The following is a 22,280-nucleotide window of genomic DNA, read 5'->3' as shown; positions in this document are numbered from 1 at the left end:
AGGAGTACTACGTATCCAATGGATTGGCAATTTCCTACTATGAACAAGATGGACAGATAATAGATTCTCTCTCCTTGTGGTCAATAGTCATGCGCTTGAACACTTTTACCCATTTTTTAGCTTTGCGCCTTCCCATACTATAACCTATCATCTATGGGGGAGGAATGAGAGCTTTAGATTCGTCAAAAATTTCGATCTCCAGTTTTCAACGGATCTCGATGTTGGGTGTGTATCTGTCTGTGTGTCACAGTCTCTTGAGGACGGTCTAGAACTAAAATGGCTGGACGGAAAAATACCAAACTCGAAACTTATGAGATGATGATGTGCTGATTAGTTTTTGAGCCAAATCATTCAAGAAAAGGAGTCACTCCAGAGAAACCCTCAAATACCATAATTCTGCAATTAATTATGAATTCTTCTCGTCACTTGCTATCGTAATGACCTATTTTATGATCAGAAAGATCAGCATCAAAGCGGGAAATAATTACTGAAATGTCATAGAATAGTTCAGGTAACTTGGTTCCTGCGTTGCAAAGCCTACTGACGCTCACGTCCGAATTTCTTTGTATTGACTGTCTGTCAAGTTAGCTGCTCCACAATCCCAGCCCAGTCAATGTGTGCAGTTCTCAAGTTCTCCCTTTGTCTATGCTGTTTTTCTTTGGGCACTCCAGTTTTTCTCACTTTCCAAAGAGAAAGAGAAAGTATGAAATAAAGGAGCTCTGAATATAACATTTCTGCCTTGTGGGGGTGGCTCAGCCTTTTTCCCCACATCTTGATAGTACAAAAAGAGATTAGTGGCACATCCTTCTCTTCCTACATTCCAGATATATCAGTGGTTAGTTCTTTTAAACTGGCCCCATACCAGCATGAGTGTGCCATGAGATCGACTGGCAACAGTTCAGGGTTGTTTGTCACTGTGGATCAGTTATTTTGTCACATTGATAATGTCAGCAGCTGGAAGACAATTTTAAAATAGCGTATATATTTCCTATAGGAAAGGCTAATTTCCCTTGTGTCCTTAATAATCTCGCCATTCAGAATGCAATAAAGCACCTCTTCAAATGTCAGGTTGTCCTCAAATTTTTGACTGGTTTTTGAGAGCTGTCATTTCATAGTAGACATTTTCAGCAAGCCTTCCTTACATTTACCAGTAATAGATGTCAAAATGAGTCGGCAAGTCTGTAACAGATTGCCAGTCTCCATTGAGATATGCCGCTGTTTATTAATGTATTGAACTGTCAAGAGAATAAAAAAAAAAAAACTGATATAAAAAATTGCACAAGGATTTTCAGTGAAGCAATTTCTGATAGAATTGTGTTATTTAGGTGGAAGTGAGCCCTTTGGAGAATGCCATCTATGTGGTCGAGAATAAAAATCATGAACTGCGGACCCTGATCAGCCAGTACCAACACAAGCAGCTACACGGAAACATCAACCTTCTCAGCATGTGTCTTAATGGAGTGATCGATGCGGCTGTGAATGGCGGCATTGCCCGATACCAGGAGGTAAGGTCGTGGGACTCTAATATTTCTACCACCTTCGCTGATTTATTGAAAAGGGTTGTCTTTTACCACAGGAATTCCACTGAATACATTGCCATTACTTTACCAGTACTCTTTCTTCATATTCTGAGTTACAAAAAAGACGTCCTTTATAATATTTATAACATTTTTCCTTAAATAGAAATACTATCTTCCAGTTTTGAACTGGAAAACTAAAGAAAATGTTATCAGTAACGTCTCATCTCTGCAAGTGACTACCAGTACTGGAACTGAGTAAGAAATTCTTATTGTGAACAACTTAACAGATGGCATACACAATAGATAACCAACCTGCCAGTTTAATAACAGACAAGATTGTGTCCCAAATAATTCAACTAAATTGAGGGTTTAAGAACACAACCTTGTTATGGAAAGATGATTTGTACCAGTTTTATCTTTCACATGCTCTCATTGTGCCATTTTATTTTAGGCCTTTTTTGACAAGGAATACATAACCAGTCATCCAGAAGATACAGAGAAAATCACCCAACTGAAAGACCTCATGCAAGAGCAGGTGATCTTATTTGATTTTCTTGTGCTCCATTCTTACTTTGGGGTGGCACGGTGGGTTATGGTGCTGCCTTACAGCTCCAGGATGTTGGGTCCAAATCAGGGCCTGGTCATTATCTTCATGGAGTTTATACTTGTTTTCATTGTCTGTGTAGTATTTTCTCTGGGTACTCGAGTTTCTACTTAACCAAAAGATGTATGTATTACATTAACTGCCAGCTCATAAAAGTGAGTGAGTGGATGGATGGATGGATTAAAGGCCAGAAGTCCACATGACCGTCATCATCAAGTCCTTCCATGAGAACCCTGAATACAATGAGGACTTATCATTTATGTTAGGTAGAATGCATAGAGGGGGCTGGGTGGTCTCATAGCCTGGAACCCCTGCAGATTTTATTTTTTTACCAGCCGTCTGGAGGTTTTTTTTTTTTCTGTCCTCCCTGGCCATCGGACCTTACTTTTATTCTATGTTAATTAGTGTTCTCTTAGTTTAATTCTTACTTTGTCCTTTTTTCTCTTTCTTCATCATGTAAAGAACTTTGAGCTACATTATTTGTATGAAAATGTGCTATAGAAATAAATGTTGTTGTTGTTGAGTGAGTGTAAGTGTGCCTAGAATTCTATCGTCTCGGGCTGTGTCTGATGCTTTAGGAAAAAGGACCAGCTGCCATGATCCTGAACTTGAGTAATTAGTGGATAGTGTTTTGTCATTAAGGTGTCTGAGATGGACCCCACTTGACCTACATTACCCTCAATCTAACCTCTACCAGTTTATCTGATAGCCAGGTGTCAGACTGCTTTATTGTTCACTGATGCTGATCACAGACAAGCCAAACCAGGGTTCTGTCCTGGCACATGTCATTTATCAGTAACAGAGATTAAAGCAGTAAAGCAGGGGAGTGAGTACAACTCGTTAGAAGTCTTACGCATAAATCTTCTAAATTCCTAAAATGTGCCTACAGCTAAAGCAATACGGTTAACTAAGGGTATGGCATTTACCACACGTACAACCCGGATGGATAGCAGTGCTTCTTGTCGAGTGCTAGACCCACAATGTGTTTAGTACTCAGGTGGATGGTCTTCATGCTTACACAGTGAGCTAGTCAGTCATTCTGGCTGCTTCTCCAGTTGTAATGGCTGTGGTTGATCCCAGACCATTGATTTGCCATACTATTTGTCTCTTTCAGACTTTCCTGTGGCATTTTTGGGCCATCAAAGGGTAGTTGCCAACATCCTTCCCTTGGTGGACTGTGGCCCCCCAGACCAGTCCTGTCCAGGTCCTAGCTTTTTACCCAGTGTTTTGCCCATGACAACAGTCGCACAGGATATACCTCGTAATTTTACACCTTTAGTCCATGTCAACCTTGAATACCCCTTGTGAAAGACACAAGAGCAAATAGAAAGGTTCGTGGGTCCACCCCGTATAGTCTAACTATGCAGCACCAAAAAAAAAACACAAAGTAAATAATCATGAAGGAAAAACACAAAGTAAATAATCATGAAGGACCGAGTCAAGCCTAAGATTGACTACAGGATGAAGGGTTCTGTTTTTATTGAGGCTAGACAGGAAGAGGCGGGTTTAGGTGGAAGTGATGTCTGCAGGAGGGCGTGGTCTAGGAACAGAAGTAGGCGGGGCTCCAATTGGGCTTCTCTTCTGATGTTCTGTAGTAGAAGGAGAAAATGTATTAGTGCATCTCATCAACTCCTGACTCTGCTTCTTACCCTTTGTTAAGCCCTTACACTACTTCTCATGCACGTGTGTGTCACACACTCTTTAATGGTTCTAGCCAATCATGCCACAAATCAAGCAGCTTAGTAAATCTTATAGAAAAGTAATTGCTAGAAAAGTACAATTAATCCTAACCTGTCCTGTGTTTTCCTACTTCCATACTTTTATCAGTAATATATTATGTCTAATCAATCACTAATATATTATGTGTCTAATCAATACAGGCATAAGATATGCAGAATTATTCTTAATACATTGTATCTGATGGCTAGGCCTTTATTATTTAAAGGTTTGCATAATCCAGAATAAACACTGCAATCCCAGCTACCTGTGTCTTATACGAGGATGTTCATTAAGACACCCCAGAACACAAAATGACCATAAACATGGCCACAGTGTATTAAAAAATATGTGATTTAATTAAGTAAACACTAAATGCAATAGATGTTTGATTGCAGGGAGAACTCCAAGTATCAAAATAAGGGTGAAAACAATAAAACTACTTTTTAGGTCCTTACGACCATTTTTGTCCATCTCCCTTTCGTATTGGTTGCCCGTAAACTCTTACAATCGCAATACAAAAACAGCACCCCAGCACTTTCTCTCCATTCCTTTTGGGTTCATTTCCTCCCACCAGTTGAACTCTTCTCCAGTATTACTCCAAACTTCAACTTTTGTTGCTCTGAAAGTCTCTTCTAAACCCCTGAACCCCTGCCAAAACATTTTTGAGTAATTTCTGGAAGATTTGGAACCATTTGTAGGCTGTGGGCTAAACCATCTTTAGACGTTGAGCATTGTTGTTTAGAGCTCCACCTAATGGCACCTGCTGTCTCTGCAACTCCACAGGAGTTTGTACAGTACGTAATGGAGTCCTATGCATGCCCAATTAGCCACATCTGGGCTGAACCTTACATAACTCATCGACTGCTTTATTACCTAGTGGATAATTCACTTTTTAATTGTGCCCTTTGCTTCAGTTGAATGAGGAGCTTATTCCCATTGGTTTGACTGGCATTCCAGTTTAGGATATATCTATCTCTTGTTACATCAGTAAGATGCAGCTGATTGATTCAGTCTGGTTGTGTTCTTGCAATGTGTTTATATCAAATTAAAGCTGCGTTAATGACCACTTTTTTCCTATCAGGTACACATCCTGGGAGTCGGCTTAGCTGTACACGAGAAGCTTGTGCACCCTGAAATGCGTCCACTACATAAAAAACTAATCGATCAGTTCCAGATGATGAGAAGCAGTCTGTGCCATGTGAGTTACTTAGAACAAACTATTAGAAAGTTAATGTCTTGGGCAATAATTTAGGTTTAGGGGACTTACTAAATTCAAAACAGGGTCAATAACTTAAACTAGAAAGGGAAACATCATGAAAAGGATTTAGAAATCAAAAAGTATCTATTGCATGGCATGGTATTCAAAAAATAAAATGTCATTATTGCAGTCGCATATAGACTTTAATGAGGTTTTCTTTCATCTACTATCTACATACAACTATTTCATCCAAATTAAGAATTTCAAAATATTAATTATATATTTAAGATAAAATTGAAATAAAATAAGTTGTGCAACCAATCTATGATGGGTTGAAATCTAAGTAATCAACGTAGACGTCTAATTTTTTATTTGATACATGGGTTGTCCATTTGGTCTGGTATATTAATACACACCCAATCCCTTTCCCTTGTGGCAGCTTTTTCTTCTTAGGGTAACGTTTGCTATTTTTGCCGCTTCCTCTTAGCGTCGCTCGACAAATTGACCACTCTTATAGTTGAGGTTTTGCTAGGAAAATGCAGAGGGGATCACTGCCACATTGGCCTGGTTTAGCGACTCTAGCCTTGTCGTGTTGGGGCTTTGGTTTCCTGATGTGCACGTCAATTTATCATTTTTTTCACTCACCCATTGCCCTCCATGTGAAATTATCAGTCATTAATTAGCATTACAGCTATAAACTTAGTTCACATGGCCTGAATTAGTGTTGCTGCCGTATAACGTAGGACAACAGAATTGGCCAATAGAGCCAATTTTCTTACTTGGTATTTTTTATATGTTTTTACCGTTGATCTACAGTACATGTTTTGCCTATTTAAAATTTTTTCTCCCTAACCCTGGTAATTAGACGGACACACCTATAAACAGAAACACAGAGACACTTGTCCCTTTATGGATGAGCTGATTTCTGTTCATCAGGCGGTACTCTCTTGTCAGTGTTAATGCTTACAGAGCACCATCTGTTGAAATGTATTTTTCAAAGCATTTTTCATTACAACAGAAGGTGCTTAACAAACATCACCACTGCTTTTATGAATCCCGTACAACATGGCATATAACAGAGATATAGCAACCAGTTGGACACACATGCACAGACAGTTGTTCTTTTATTGAGGTGGATATTAATGTTGAATAATGTCTAATGCATAAACAGATATTTATTGTTATTGCCATAAAGTTTTCAACTTAAACAAATATTCCACCCCTAAAATTATATTTTTAAAAAAGTTACCCCGTGTGGTTTGTAGTGATGGCCTAGAAAAATAAAATGTTTAATCTAGTGTTTTTGTGTAGAATGGACCTAACAAAGTTCACGCTGTAATGGAAGCTGGTGGTGATCAATGCTTGGCAGCAGCAAACAATGTAAAAATTCCCATGGAAGTAAACCTTACTTTACTCATGTCATATAATCCATGTCACGTCATTCAGTCGTAGCCGAAAACATGTAAAATGCATGCATTTATGCTAAAATATTGTTAAATTGATTCCTCTCGTAAAACGAAACCAGCCCATAATCAAGAACCTTTGCAGATGGGGTTGCACTTTTCAGTTGAAGACAGGACTCTTGGCTGATGTATCAGGTTATTTAGCACGTTTTCAGTATAGGACTGGATGACTTGACATGGATTATAACGTGAAGTTTTTTAAGAGATGCTTTGATATTCCTTGCTGTTGTCCATCATTGGTCACTGCCCGCCTCCATTAAAGCATAAACTTTGTTACCTCCGTTCTACATGAAAACATGACGTTAAAAGTTTTTCTTCAACCATCACTACAAGCCACATGGAGTAAGTAGCATTTTTAGAAATTAATTTTTTTGGTGGGCTACTCCTTTAAACTAACCTGAATTAAAGACAATCAAGAACGAAAGCATCCCAACTTGTTATCATAGGTAATTCAGTGGGCTTAACATCACATTTCAAGTTATATATGAAAATAGTACATTCATGGACAGCTGTATTTATTTCTTTGCAGGGTCTCCCTGGGTTGGAGAAACTCAGCCCAGCATGTTCAGGGTCCAGCACACCACGGGGTAACATCCATATGACGTCACATAGTCCCATGAGCCCGGAGAGCATGAAACTAGTCCATAGACACAGGTGAGTTCTGCACTACTACATTTTGTCTGTTGTATTTATTGGTTTATCATCAATGTATGCTCTCAATTTAGTTTGATGCTTGTTTACTTACAGTGCACTTCTTTAAATATGAGGGGAAAAAAATCTGAAATATAATTTTTTGAAATTGTACCCACTTCTGCCAGTTACCAAAAGTGAGAGTGATGCATGTCACTGGGGCAACCTTAGATCGGGGGTGTCAATCTCAGATCCTGGAGGTCTGCAGTGGCTACTGTTGTATGTTGGAGTCCCAAACATAGCAAAAGGGGTTGAGGCCCCCTAAAATAACTGTAAAGCAGGCCAGGATGTTCATTGGTCAGTACTGAAGAGACTCACTCCAGACCAGCAAGCCCCAGAAATCTGCCTACTGTGAACGCTGGCCTGGACACAGACAGACGGACATCTTTGTTTCACCCAACACACCGTTTATTTACAATATATACAAGCAACAGTAATGTGCACAAAACCCCAGTGCCTCTTGCACCGATTCCCCACAGTCCAGGCCTTACAGTCTCTGTGTCTTTTCCTTGACCGCCTCCCGTCCTCTCGCCAGCTCTGTCCACTTCCACCCGACATCCACTCATGACTGGAGGGAGGCGGCCCCTTTTATAGGAACCCGGATGGGCTCCAGCTGCTTCCCGGCAATCTTCGTGTGGCGGAAGTGCCGGCTGCGCACCCAGAAGCCGTCCAGGTGTCCCCTGTCGTCTTCCCCCCGGCACTTCCGCCACACCAGGATAATCAGGCACTAGGGCGCTGCCTGGCGGTGGCCACTGGTCCCTACAGGGCTGGGCTTCCAAGCTCTTTACCCGAGGCCCCCAACATAACCAGGACGGACGCCCCCTCGCGGTCTGGAGGAGGCACAAGCCCTCCTCTGGTCCTCCCCGGCCGGGGACCACACTACCTAGACCCAAAGTGAGCGAAAAATTGACTTCAAAATAACTAAAAAAATCTCAAAATAAAGCCAAAAGCCACACAAAGAGGAGGATGACCATAAACCCCTGGTTTGCGTTCACAAGGGCACACAAAAAATCTATTAAGATGTATTTATCAAAAAAGAAAAATGAAGAAAAATGTTAAAAAAGGCAAAAATAAGCTGCCTAAAAGGCAATCCTAAGTGACAACAAAAAACAAATTCTAAAAACAAAATCCAAGAAGAAGAGAAGAAAGACAGAAGAACTAGTAAATCCATAAGAAAAACAATAGTTAACATACTCCAAATACAAATCAGCAATCCACTATTGGATCTCTCCTACTGCCATCCCTTTATAAGGAGAAGGAGGATCCAGGAGTAGTAGATGTCAGGGTGGTCCCGCCTCCTAGGGCTCCACCCACAAAGCACATGGAATGTTAGAAGATTTAAAGAGACAGTATGGGATTACAAAAACAACAGAAAACACTTAAAAAATATGAAAAACAATTTTTCAAAATTAAAATAAAACAAACAAAAAAAATTATATATATATATATATATATATATATATATATATATATATATATATATATATATATATATATATACACATAAATACAGTTCCATACATAACAACTACAAGTTTTCATTCTAGCCACTTTTATAATAAGTGACCTTTTATTGGTGCAAATGAAGTGGGCCTTCTGTGGTTGATGTTATGAAGTAGCATCAGGTTAAATTAGTTTAATTAAAAGGATTATGTAAATATGTATTTGAAATGTCTGTAATTTGGGATATTATGACATGAATAACAACTTTAATTATATTAGAAAGATTTTACTGGCAACATATTTTTAAAATACTAATTATTTTCTTGCATTGCTTGTATTGTGTTTGGCATCCATTCAGATTTGATCTTACAAGAACTGAATGAGATTCATAATTGTAAAAAGTAATAATTTAGGTTACTGACGTAATTAGTTGAGACTGCTTGTTAATTTCCCTGCGGTGGGCTGGCACCCTGCCCGGGGTTTGTTTCCTGCCTTGCGCCCTGTGTTGGCTGGGATTGGCTCCAGCGGACCCCCGTGACCCTGTAGTTGGGATATAGAGGGTTGGATAATGGATGGATGGATGGATGCTTGTTAATTTATAAAATATATAGGGTGGTCCAGATCTAATTATGCAATTTTCATAACACTATAACTTATTAAGTTTATTACATAGAGAATTCACAAAAAATTCTTTCTGTCGCCGATAGATGGCAGCTCCTGCCCTGCATTCCAAAATGGCGGGAGACGGTTATCAGTCGAACAGCGGGTGCGATGTGCTTGCCTTTTCATAATTGCATAATTAGATCTGGACCACTTATGCAGTGCTTGTATAAGAAAAGTGTGCTGTGCAGCTCTTTTGTGGGGTTTGCTTCATCTTTTGTGAGTCAGAGTAGATGAACACAGCTCTTTAGTGCCATCTACAGGGTAAGGAATTTTTTGAAAATCATTTTCAGTGCTATTTTTAAATAATGAAAAAAAAAAGTTTCTTCTAACAACTGTAAAAGGCTATTTGGATTTTCACAGTAAGAAAACAGTCAAGGGTAGCAAGGTGTAGAGTGCTGTGGACACAAAGCTTGAGAAATCAGGATTTGAATCCTCACCTATTACTCTCGATGCAGAGTCTGCACATTTGCCTTCTGTGTTTGTGTCAATATTTTCTGTGTGCCGCAGTTTCCTCCTTCATCACAAAGACATGAAGGAATGATTGACTAGACATTTCTACACTGATACCGTGTGAGGGCTGTTCGTGAATGTGTCCATCAATAGAGTGCTCTCCCATTGAAAGGTGGCACCCACATTACACCAGATATTATCAGAATAGACTCTATCTTCTGGCAGGCTTTTAAAAGTTTCAAAAAGTGAATGAGTTAATGGAGAAAACGCAAGAAGGAGGTGATATGTATCAACAAATGGAGAGAAAATATATCACTTTTCTATTTCTATTCCCTTTAATTTACTTTGGTAATGAAATAGAAACATTTATTCCTATCAAGACTGTAACTACCATGAATATTCAGGTGAAGCTAACAGGTTTTATGTGCAGTTACAGTTAAAATTGCTAAAAGAAGAGAAGCTACTAATTACATGTAAAAATTCTAAAAGTGTATTTTTCACTCTAAATAGAGGAAATTCCTGAAAACTGGAAGCTTTTAAAGATTGTGCAATCACATAAAAATTGGGAGTGGTCTCCTCTCAGCTTTCTCGTAAACTCGGCTATGGATAGATAGATAGATAGATAGATAGATAGATAGATAGATAGATAGATAGATAGATAGATAGAATGAAAGATAGAAACTCGGCTATGGATAGATAGATAGATAGATAGATAGATAGATAGATAGATAGATAGATAGATAGATAGATAGATAGATAGATAGATAGATAGATAGATACTTTATTAATTCCAAGGGGAAATTCACAATTTGAGGAGTAAACTGCAAGACAATGGTTATATTTTTATATTACATATATTAAAGAACCATCAACAACAAATCAAATCAAATTAATAATATATTGAACAATAATTATAAAAGTAAAGTTGATTAAATCAGACTCTGCAGCTGCAAGAATAAAAGGTAAAGTACCACTTCCAGTTAATGGAATTAGCCCAAACGTTGATAGAAATCTACATTTTGTACCTAATATCTGTATGCAACATTTGGTTGACCAAAGTGAAAGCGTACTCAAGTTATCGTGTTTACATAACACAGACATAATTCCAAAAATGGTATTTTCAGACTCTGAGGTCTAAAACGTTAAGATTCATCAAATAATCAAAATCAAATTTTTGGACGATTACAATATTTTCCTTATACTTTGTATATGAGAATTAAAAAGGTGACTAGATTGACCTTAGTATAGGCTGGTTTGCATTTATTTATTTTATATCTTTACGAGTTAAGCTGGGAGGCAAAAGAGCACTCTCACTTTTAAAGTATATTTTAGTGGCCAGGATGTAGAGGTGCTCAGAGTTTCAAGTTATTGGATAAAGTTCATTTGTAAAGTTCTAACATGACATGTCAACACATCCAATATTGGAAAGTAAGCTCATCAGAGGGTGTCCAGACAGTTACCTATTGAAAAAAGGATAAAAAAAAATAGAATAAGTTTGTTGTTCTTGCACAAGGTGACAGCAGTTTTGAAAGAAAATGGAATCAGGAGATGTTATGGAGAAGTCAGAATTCATGCAGAGATTTTAGCTGGGAAGACATTAATTAAATGACGAAGCTCAGGATAGATAGATAGATAGATAGATAGATAGATAGATAGATAGATAGATAGATAGATAGATAGATAGATAGATAGATAGATAGATAGATAGATAGATAGATAGATAGATAGATACTTTATTAATCCCAAGGGGAAATTCACAATACTGCACTCCCAGATATTTATAGGTCTAAAGTACTGACATGTAGTCAGAATCACAGTTAGGGAACAATGTGGTAAGTCATAAGGCAAAAAGGGTACACGTTACAAGAGCTAAGTAACATAAGACATAAATTGTAATCACAGGAGAGAAAAAAAGGTTGTAACTAGAAGCTCCAGAAAATAATAATAACACAAAGGTTTTTCTTTCATAAATCTATATCTTGGATGATTAGGTACGTGTAATGGCGGCTTTTAAAAACATTGAGCTAGTGACGTCATGATGCATGACCTCTGGGAACCACTTCATGGCAACAGCTCCTCACATCTGTCTCCAACATAATGGCGTCCATAAAGAAAACAAGATGGAACCATGAGAGAACGTGAATTGCTTTAAACAATGTTAAAAGAACAATTAAGCAAAAGATAAATACAACTACTAGATTCCTTAGCCTCAGAGTCCTGGAAAATCATATCCAAATCAGTTTTAGAGGCCAAGGATCAATTGGAAAAAACAGAGTTAGAGGTGTTTTGAACTTCTGGGGTACTCAGTGATATGGTGATATCTCTTCTGAGGACAAAAAGAAAAAGAGACTGATATTCACCATTTCTAAAATCATAGGATGCCATCTCCCCACTGTGGATTCAATCTGCCATTTCAGCCTGAAATATAAAACCACTAACATATACAGGGTGGTCCAGATCTAATTATGCAGATCCAGATCGTCTGGATGACTTTGGTTTATGCGAGGACGATTCCAGTTCTGCGCGAAGACGACTCTTCATGTCGTCACTTCACACTCTTCTTGATGGTCCGGAATTTTTTGGGTGATTTTCTATGTAATTAATTTAATAAGTTATAACGTAATGAAAATTGCGTAATTAGATCTGGACCACCCTATATTATCTGATACATCACATTTTTCACATCCTCTGTTTAATTTCCTTATGTTTGGAGAAAAATCTTAGATCTATCAAGAGAACAACTGGCAAATTCCATTTTTTTATTTACTCTGAAGCTGTAAGATGGATGACCTTAACATCTACTGTGACCTCCAAGGGCATCACGGAACCGCAAACCCCAGACACAATCACACCATGACTGTCCCAGGTGCAAATAAATGTTTATTTTTCACAATACAGTGGAACCTCAGGTCACGACCGTAATTCGTTCTACAACTCTGGTCGCAACCCGATTTGGTCGTGACCCGAAGTAATTTCCTCCATAGGATGGTATGTAAATACAATTAATCCATTCCAGACTGTACGAGCTGTATGTAAATATATTTTTTGGAAGATTTTTAAGCACAAATATAGTTAATTATACCATAGAATGCACCGTGTAATAGTAAACTAACTGTAAAAACATTGAATAACATTGAGAAAACCTTGAACAACAGAGAAAACTAACATTGCAAGAGTTCACACTATAGCCTTACGAACCACTCTCTGTAAACACTTTTTTTAATGAGTTTTAAGCACAGGGAAAAAAATGAACATTTGAAAAATCCATAATTTATACAAAAACTAACCATAAACAACCAAGAAAACTAACTTTGCATGAGTCGAGTTCTGGCATGAAGGAAGTGAGCAGGAAGCTGGGTGGAGAGGAGATTACAGTTTTGAGGTAAAGTCCCTCTGTGCGATGCACATCTGACCGAGAACAATGTACTGTACAGGGAGAGACTGAACACGTGCGTAAATCACCGGCGCGCACAAACTGGAAGGGAAACGAAATAGAGCACAAAGAGTTCACAGCAAATGCACAGGGAGAGACTGGTGGTAATCATACGAACCAGAAGGGAAACTGGCTTGTTCGTCACCCGACTGTATGGTCGTGAACAGATGCAAAAGTTTGGTGAACTTTTTGGTCATAACCCGATTTGTACGTGTTCAGAGACGTTTGTGAACCGAGGTTCCACTGTACCTTCTTTTTCAAAGTCCACACCTCAGTCTCCAATGAACCTAATACCTTTTTCTACTCGTCTAGTTGAGTTTTGCCTTCTGCCTTCCTAATTTGACTCAGCTTTTGAACCAAGATAGCTTTTTTTTATGATAGACCTGAGAGTACTTCCAGAGCCCTGGCCTTGCGTAACAGAAACACTTCTGGGTCATACAGTAGTCTCCCAAACCAGGGAGGTGTATTCCCAATAGTACCCCCTGGCAGCTCCATTATTCTTTTATTTTGATTTGAATAGGAATCAACCATCCTGGCTGAGATGCACCACCTCTCAATTTATCCATCCACTACGGCCTCCCAGCCAGACAAGGATTCATCTTCCATCCCAGTCAGGACGTCAGTCCATCCATCATGACTATATTATACACTATATTATTTAATGAGTGTATCTAAGGGTGTAAGTTTGTGGGCTAGGATGGTTACCATTATGTTGCATGTCAGTACTGATGCTTTATGGCACAGGCCTAAACAAATACATTTACATATAACTGGCAAAATAATTAAGGAAAAAAAGACATTGGTCATCTTTAATTATAACCAACAAGGAGTGTTTAATTGAATGTGGATAAACTGTTCACCATTTATAAAACAAAAAAAGTTTCATATGTTTGTCATGAGTAGAAATTCTGCCATATCTTAATTTCTATTTTTCATTTGTAGCCCATTGAACTTATTGGGTTCTATCAGGCACTCGTCTTCATCTCTGTCATCGCACACATCGAGTGAGACCGGAAACCTGGTGATTCTGACCGATGGACTGGTAGGAGAGACAGCTGATGACATCTACCGTATGCAGGTATCAAACGCACATCCTTTCAATCATGAGACTGAAATCTCATGATTATTGGAGTTGTGAAATATACAAAGATGGCTTAATATCATTCAATCTTCCTCAATATGGAAGTGCTTTGTAGAAGTTATAGTCCTACCTTATGGAGAGCAGCAGAGAGCCATTAGTTTCCTTTTGTGAATGACACTTTTGAGCATGAATGGTAATAAAAGGTATATGGATCAAATCAGACCTAACTATTTTATTCATCGGTTTGTCCATTTTTAGTTCACACTTATTTCATTTTCAGGGTCAAATGGTTCAATTTTCTACTCAGAGAAAATGTACATACTGTATACCTTTTATTTTCTGTGCTAACACTTTCAGTCAAATCATCTCTCTAGCATGCAGTCTGTTTTGTTTTTATGTTAATAAAATGCGAGCGGCACCTGCTACTTAAGTGACTTCTTTGGGGAAAAGTGTAAGCCAATGGTGAGAACTGAGCGATCAACATCTTGATTACTATTCAAATGCTGTATGGATGTACCTGCAATGTTCAATGAATCAGTCTTTATTTTGTCTTATTATATTGTCTTTCTTTACTTTATCTTTTCTTCCATTACAAATTTAATCACCAAAAAAAAATCAGTCTTTCCTTCTGTTTCCATAGGCTAGCCCTTCCTCGTCTAGTCTAAGCTCCACTCATTCAGCACCGTCACAGATGATAAATTCAGCTCCGTCCAGCATCAGAGGTAAGACGTCAGCCTAACACTAGGGTTAGATTTTAACAGAAGCACTATAGCATACACCTCTAAGCATTATTTCAGCAGTGTGAGTACTTTTCATTGCTGTAATACGCTACGTAGGTAATACATTTAGGACCATCACTAAAAAGTGCAATGAAACTCCACTGAGTTTTGCTTTGCATGATTGTAAGCATCACGATGAATGAGAAGGCCTTGGCGGATGGCCCCTTCCCATTCTATTTATTTGCATTCTCCTAATAGTTTTATAGTGCAGTCAACAGCATTCTGCTTGACCGCCGTTTACCCCAATGTAGAGTTTTGGGAGTCTTTGTTTGCAATGTATTGTAAGGTTAAATTAAAGACAAAGTAAGCCCCAGTAGGACACAACTTAAATGTTGGATGAATGCATGCCTTATGTGCTCTAATGCAGGCTCCCCCTCTCTGCCAGACAAGTACAGACACAACCGGGAGATGGTGATGTTGCTGCCCCCTCACCGAGATCGGCCCAGCAGTGCAATGTACCCAGCGATGACTGAGAATGGGCAGGTAGGCAAGCTCGTTCCTAAAATCAATTGTTGATAATCTTCATGTGGTTATGATATCACCGTTATAGTGGAGCCTCACAGTCCCAGGGAGTTAGGAGTGATTCTCAGACCAGATCATTGTCTGCATGGATTTTGCACGTCCTCTCCATGTTCATGTGGCTTTTGAGTTGCCTCTCATCCCAAACATGTCTGTTAGGTCAAATAGTATCTGTGAGCTGCCCTCTAAGTGTTAGTCTTAATGTAGACATGAGTGTGCCCTAATCGACTGGCGTACCAACAAAGTTTGGTCCCTAATAAGTACTCAAAGTGACTTGGCTACAGATTTAGAGAGTGGATGGATAATATGATGAATTGTATTGGATGTAAATTATCAATAAACTCTCTTTGTTGTAGATTGGGCCTCATTAATCCAAAGATTTTCAAATACACCAATCTAATTCTGAGTCCCTGGAAGCTGAAGTCCATATTGCCAGCTGCAGAAATAACAGAAGAATTAGCTTCTGTCAGGATCTGGTTAAAATTAATTTACATTCTCTTCTGTACTGTTGTTGCTGTGATGCCATGCCTTTTCCAGGCATACATTTTGCACAATGTGGCATGTAAGATCATGGCAGAAATGTTACTTAAAGGAATACTCCACTCAAAAATGGAAAATATGGAATGAAAATGGAACACACTTGAATTGAAGACCAGCCTCCCTTCGTTACTGTTATATTCAAAATGGTGAGCCACGGCTGGAATACCTCAGCATTATTTAGCGACAGTCTGTGAAACTGCTCAGGTGGATTGACCTCTGGCTTGCAGAAGTATTGTCACTATGCACAAGTGTGGGGCGTATTCTCTCCCTGATAATGTTTTCACTCGCTTTCTTGAACTTTTAATCTTTAATTTTACACGTCTCTTAGCGCACTCTTTTTTGTTATCAAGTGAAGCTCAATGTTAGCCAACGAATAAGCTGCTACCAGGCTGAACTCCTGACCAATCAATGAGTCAAGAGGAGGATCTTCAGTTCAAATGCTCAGGCATGTCTGACTGCGTTCCATTCTCATTCATAAGAGTTTTCCCAAAGTGTTTTTTTTTAATATTTTAGTAAAAATACATGTGTTTGGGATGTTGTGAGTATACAACTGGATGACACAAGTAACGTGAGCCTTTTACATGGACATTTTTTGGTACTGATTGCTGTTGTCCAACATTGATCTCAGTTCTTCATGAACACATGAGATTAGAAATGTTTCTTGGCCATCACTACAAATCATATCGGTAAGCAACATATAAAAAATATTTTTTCGGTGCCATTTTCCTTCATACATGAAAGTTGTATATTACATTTTTGTTTAAATTTGGACAACCCTCCAGTTAAACAAGAAATATGACAGCACTGTAGCATCAAATAAGGTTGTGGTAAATCAAGCCTAGACACACAGAAAGGTTTGTGGCAGCCTCCCATATATGTGGGAATTGGCTGCAAATGCGAAAAAGGTTGAGAAAAAATGGTCTTTACAGACAAGAGTCCAAAACAGAACTGCTCAGGTTAGTAAACATGGCGGATATATACTTGAACAGCAGGGAGAGACTGGAACTCGGAAATGAGGTCATCTGGAGCAGAACCGGAAGTAACATCTCATGTGGTGGAACTGGAAGTGACGTCTTCGTGAGAGCCAGGTGGAATTTCCCACATTTGGTCTGGGGGAAGATAAGAGAAAGCATTAATGCACTCTGCCATCCACTGGTCTGACTGGGAATCACCTTCTTTTAAGCCCTTTAGCTGCCTCCCATTGTGCACGTGTATGACAAGGTTTGTAGGGACATTAATGTCACGTGATTCTACCACTAACTCAGTGTGTGACTCTGAGTAAGCCAATTAACATATCAATACTCCTAAAATAAAAAATAAATAAATAACTGTAATATATTCTGATCTTGTAAGTCACTTGGAGCAAAGCAGCTTGCCAAATACATAATACATGTAACAGGAAGGCTGCTATGCTGTATTTCTAACATGATGACATTTTTATATACAGTGTCTCCCTCTATCCAGCCATATATTTTTTTAAACCAACTTAATTCATTTCTAGGGTCAATGAGGAGACTTTAGGAACGAGCAGTAAGGCAAAAACCAACACTGACTGGTGGACAAGTAAATCACAGGGTACATTTACAACCTTACTAGACCAGTTTATTGTTTCAAGTTAGCTTAAGCTGCACGTTGGTAGCACATAAGATGCGTTTTGGGAGAAAACACAAGGTAAATGTTTCATGCCCATGCTGTAAGGGTTGGCATATCACTGTGTTTTGAACCCAACCTTGACTGAGTGACAAGATATTTACCTACTGGAGGTGTTGTATCTACATAATAAGGAGCAAATATATGCAAAATAATAAAGTCCTCTATACCCTCTCCAGGCTTACCAGCATACGTAGGCTTGAAATTCCCATCTGACTCAGTAGGCAGCTATCCTGCTTTTATTCTTTTCTGTCCTTCCTAATACTCGTTTCCCTCTCCCTCACTCTTTCCTTCCTTTTACCTCCATGTCTGGTCACCCTTTCCTTCAGATTTGTTGTTCTCTTCCTTTCTTGTCTGAAGTTGACTAGCTCTGGCAGGGTTAGTTAATTTAAGCATCAGCATGATTTCTGTTAATTTAATGCATTTGTTTATTAGGTGCTTATTTATTTTCCCTACATATTTAATGACTGGCTCTGAATTTAAATCTCATTCATGGAGGTACATTCATTTTAATTTAGCACTGTCTGTGCTACCTGTCTAAGACGGGTTGAAGTCTAAATAATCAACGCAGACCGCAGTGTTAACAGTTGTAGCGTGCTACGCTGTGCATATGTTTCTGTCATATGCTAGATGGTATGAGATTTGTAGAAGCAGTGTTAATGTTTCTGATGCACCATCAGTTGGAATGACAAATGCAATGCATTTTATTATTAAAAATATCTGTGATGTGCCATCTTTTTTTTTTTGGAATGACAAGGACATAGCAACCGGACGATACACAGACACTTATCCTTTTATTAAGGTAGATATTTTGGTATGATACCCTGTTAATCCCAATTGTTTGGCTATAATCAAAGTTGTCAGTTGTTCATTTCTAGGGAATTAGACCTAAAATACCAGAGATCTCCAACATCTCCAACATCCCTCCATGGACATGATAATTAGTTCAAGAGGCATTGCCTGTCTTTTGTGGCTTACAATATACTGCTGAGACCCTCTTTACTGGTTATTTATTATCTTGGTTTTGTTTCCTAATTCTCTATATTTTGTGTGGATAACAATGTTTAATGATGTGTTGTCTTTTCCATTATTATAGATAAATACTCTTTGTATGATATCCTTAAAAACAAAATTTTCTTTTCCAGCCAACAAATTTCCATCGAGCTCTAATGCAGCAGATGATTGGACCTTGCAAGCCTTGTAGTGATCCAAACCTCTCAGTTGCAGAAAAAGGTATAACTTACATTTATTGTATTGTATTGGATGTAAGTCAGTTTGTCTTATTGATTGTGAGACCTCACAGTGGGTGCTTCCCAGTGTCTTTTAAGTATGGCAGCTCAGATTTTCCAAGCTGAACTGATACACCTTGTTTCCCTTGTGGTAATCTACATAGTCTGTTATTCAGTTGTGGAAATTGTCCTAATAGAAGGACTGGAGTCAAGAAAATATCCCCTAGAATCATACATTGGCATTATTACCAGAACCTATTCCAGAGAACACATCACTCCTGTCCCTCAACAGCTTCACTGGCTCCCTATTAAATATCACATTGATTTTAAGATTTTGCTTATTACTTACAAGACCCTTCATAATCTCACACCTCCTTATCTTTCTGATCTTCTTCATATCTCCATTCCTTCTCATATCCTTAGATCTTCTTCCTCTATCAATCTCATTATACCTCCTGCTCGCTTGACTACCATGGGGTTTAGAGCTTTCAGTCAATTGACCCCTCACCTCTGGAGCTCTCTACCACAAGACATTCGTAATATCGACTCTCTTCCTACCTTTAAATCTCATCTTAAGACACATCTTTTTAAGATGGCTTATTCTGTCTGATAATTTTAGCTAATAAATTTCAGTGCAATTTTATTATTGTATTTATTCTGGTTTTATTGTACTGTAATATGTAAGTCCCGACTTATCCGGGGGAGAACTTATCCGCGAGTATATATGGTATTTAAGATACAAGTATTGGCTTTAAAGGTTTGTTTTACTTATATGAATTTTTAACACAATATACTGAATAATGTGATTGTACTGTTTAATGAGTGTATTGTTCCCTTATGTAAACCTTCATGCTTTAATGATCTCTAAAGAGCTTTGGGCAAAAATCTCCTAAAACAAACAATGACAATGCAAGTATTTTCAGTTATTGCAATTAGTGTCATTGATTTAATCATTAATTCAATTTTAGCACCTGTCAGTCGGACAGTCGCTCAGTATATTTTACATAGCATCCTTTGGTAAATCTTTAAATCATGTCTTACTTGAAATTCTCCATTTAAGGCAGTTACTGTATTTAACACCCTAGTCTCTCAAACCCCGGAGAGAGCATTCGACTCTATTTAGAGAGAGAACCGTGACCTCTGATTTGGAAATACTGATCACTCATCAGCGAATCGCTCGAGTGCGCACAGAAGGTGTCAGCCAAGTGAGGCAGAGAGGACGACATCATCTGCATAAAGCAATGATGCTAACCCTGGCCTCCCCAAATGGATACCCTCACATCCTCGGCTGCACCCTGATGTTCTGTCCATGAAGAACTCAAACAAGAGAGGTGCCAAGACACCAGCCTAGATCTACAGTGAACAAATTCAGATGAATCACTATATATATATATATATATATATATATATATATAAGCATAGGGAACTAATTTTACAATTTAACACAGCCACACTTAAACATGTGGATCAAATAGTTGAAGAGACCTGTTCAGAGCAAGATGCTACGTCCTCACAGCCTGTTTTTCGAGCAAGCAAGTTGTACTTATTTTGACATTTTTTTAATTGTCTGACTTTTGCATTAAAATACACACATATACTCACACTTTTTTTTGTAAAGTGTACATCTAAAAAATGACTTCTCCTCTCACTGTTTTGCTTTCCAGCTGTCCCAACAGCTCCCAGCAGCTGGAGCTTAGATAGTGGGACCAGAGAAGCTATGCCATTTCTCACTGCCCACGTCGGGAATATTATGGTCCCTCCAGTGCCACCAAGGACTTTACCACCTGGTGAGTATCTGACTTTAAAGACAGCTTTTTTTTTATTAAAGTATTCTGTTCATCATTTCTAAAATGTGATAATGGACGTGGACTTAAAAAAAAATGCACAATATGTTTAGAAGGGTAACAAACTAAAGCCAGATTTACTGACCCCTCTCCACAGTGGAGTTGATGCTGTAATATTTACTGCTAAGAAACCCTGACCAAGGCTTATAAAAGGGGAAAAAGCCTGGTAGTTGTCACTTTTTGTAATTTATCAAAATAGGTTTGGCGTTAGTTACTTATAAACAGTACTTTTAAAATTAAACAGAATCAAAATGTTCTGAAAAATGGTAAAAAAAAAACTCACTGTACAAATTCATTATAAAACCTGCTGCAGGGCCCTCGTCAGGCATACTCACTCTTACTAAGCACCAGCTTAGCGTTGCCATTCAACCTAACCTACACTTTTTTGGGATATATAAGGAACTGGAGTATTCAGGGGTTAAATGTTAATAATTACAGGTTATTTTGTGACAGAAGGCTCTGAAGACTCAAAACTAAAATACAAAACCATCCATTATCCAACCCACTATATCCTAACTACAGGGTCACGGGGGTCTGCTGGAGCCAATCCCAGCCAACACAGGGCACAAGGCAGAAAACAAACCCCGGGCAGGGCGCCAGCCCACCACAGGGCACACACACACACACACACCAAGCACACACTAGGGAAAATTTAGGATCGCCAATCCACCTAATCTGCATGTCTTTGGACTATGGGAGGAGGAAACCCACGCAGACACGGGGAGAACATGCAAACTCCACGCAGGGAGGACCTGGGAAGCGAACCCAGGTCTCCTAACTGCGAGACAGCAGCACTACCCACTGCGCAGCCGTGAATACAACACCATTCACTGATTATTCCTTAATAAACAGAACCTTTTTATCATACAATATACAGGTAAGTCATCAGCGACACTCTTCAATGTTTTTATTTTATTTAAGAGCCCACATCTATCTAGGCACCACTAGGTGCAAGATAAGAAATAACTTTTAATGAATTATGTAAAACACTATATATATATATATATATATATATATATATATATATATATAAATACATTTTATATTTATTACATGTTAACTAAATGCTGTACAGTGGATTCAGAAAGTATTCAGACCCGTTCATTTTTTGCTATGTTGCAGCCTTGTACTAAAATTAAGTTACATTTTTTCCCTCATCAAACAACACTCAATATACCGCAGAATGACAATATGAAAACAGGATTTTAGATATCTTTGCAAATTAATCTCTCTATTATAAAAAAATATCTTGGAAGGAGACGAGACGTGATTTTCTCGGAGAGACACTTATACGTCCTGCGAGACGAGTCCACGCCCGGGGCAGGAAATAAAGGACAAAGAGTAGATGACAAAGTAGGACATTGTAAAGAATTCAAAAATGTTGGCACGGTACACATGCAGAGCAGGTTAGAGATAATAGAAGTACGAAAATTCAAAAGTCTCAAAAAAACGATA

At 38.4% G+C, this 22,280-nt stretch overlaps 1 protein-coding gene across 4 annotated transcripts in view; it reads left to right on the top strand.

Annotated features, from left to right (window-relative positions):
* The window catches only part of dock3 (dedicator of cytokinesis 3), a 919,050-nt gene that overhangs the window by 885,418 nt on the left and 11,352 nt on the right, over window positions 1-22,280 (top strand). For all 4 annotated transcript variants that reach the window (XM_039772621.1, XM_039772622.1, XM_039772620.1 and 1 more), the window contains 9 exons: window positions 1,326-1,505; window positions 1,972-2,055; window positions 4,925-5,041; window positions 7,034-7,158; window positions 14,126-14,261; window positions 14,905-14,986; window positions 15,429-15,526; window positions 18,898-18,985; window positions 20,646-20,768. In XM_039772621.1, the coding sequence (XP_039628555.1) occupies window positions 1,326-1,505; window positions 1,972-2,055; window positions 4,925-5,041; window positions 7,034-7,158; window positions 14,126-14,261; window positions 14,905-14,986; window positions 15,429-15,526; window positions 18,898-18,985; window positions 20,646-20,768 (1,033 nt within the window). The remainder of the gene's footprint in view (window positions 1-1,325; window positions 1,506-1,971; window positions 2,056-4,924; window positions 5,042-7,033; window positions 7,159-14,125; window positions 14,262-14,904; window positions 14,987-15,428; window positions 15,527-18,897; window positions 18,986-20,645; window positions 20,769-22,280) is intronic.

The sequence above is a fragment of the Polypterus senegalus genome, chromosome 12, assembly GCF_016835505.1.
Source record: "Polypterus senegalus isolate Bchr_013 chromosome 12, ASM1683550v1, whole genome shotgun sequence".
Lineage (NCBI taxonomy): Eukaryota > Metazoa > Chordata > Cladistia > Polypteriformes > Polypteridae > Polypterus > Polypterus senegalus.
Note: the sequence above shows the minus strand (reverse complement) of the source record. Positions and strands in the feature narration are given on the sequence as shown.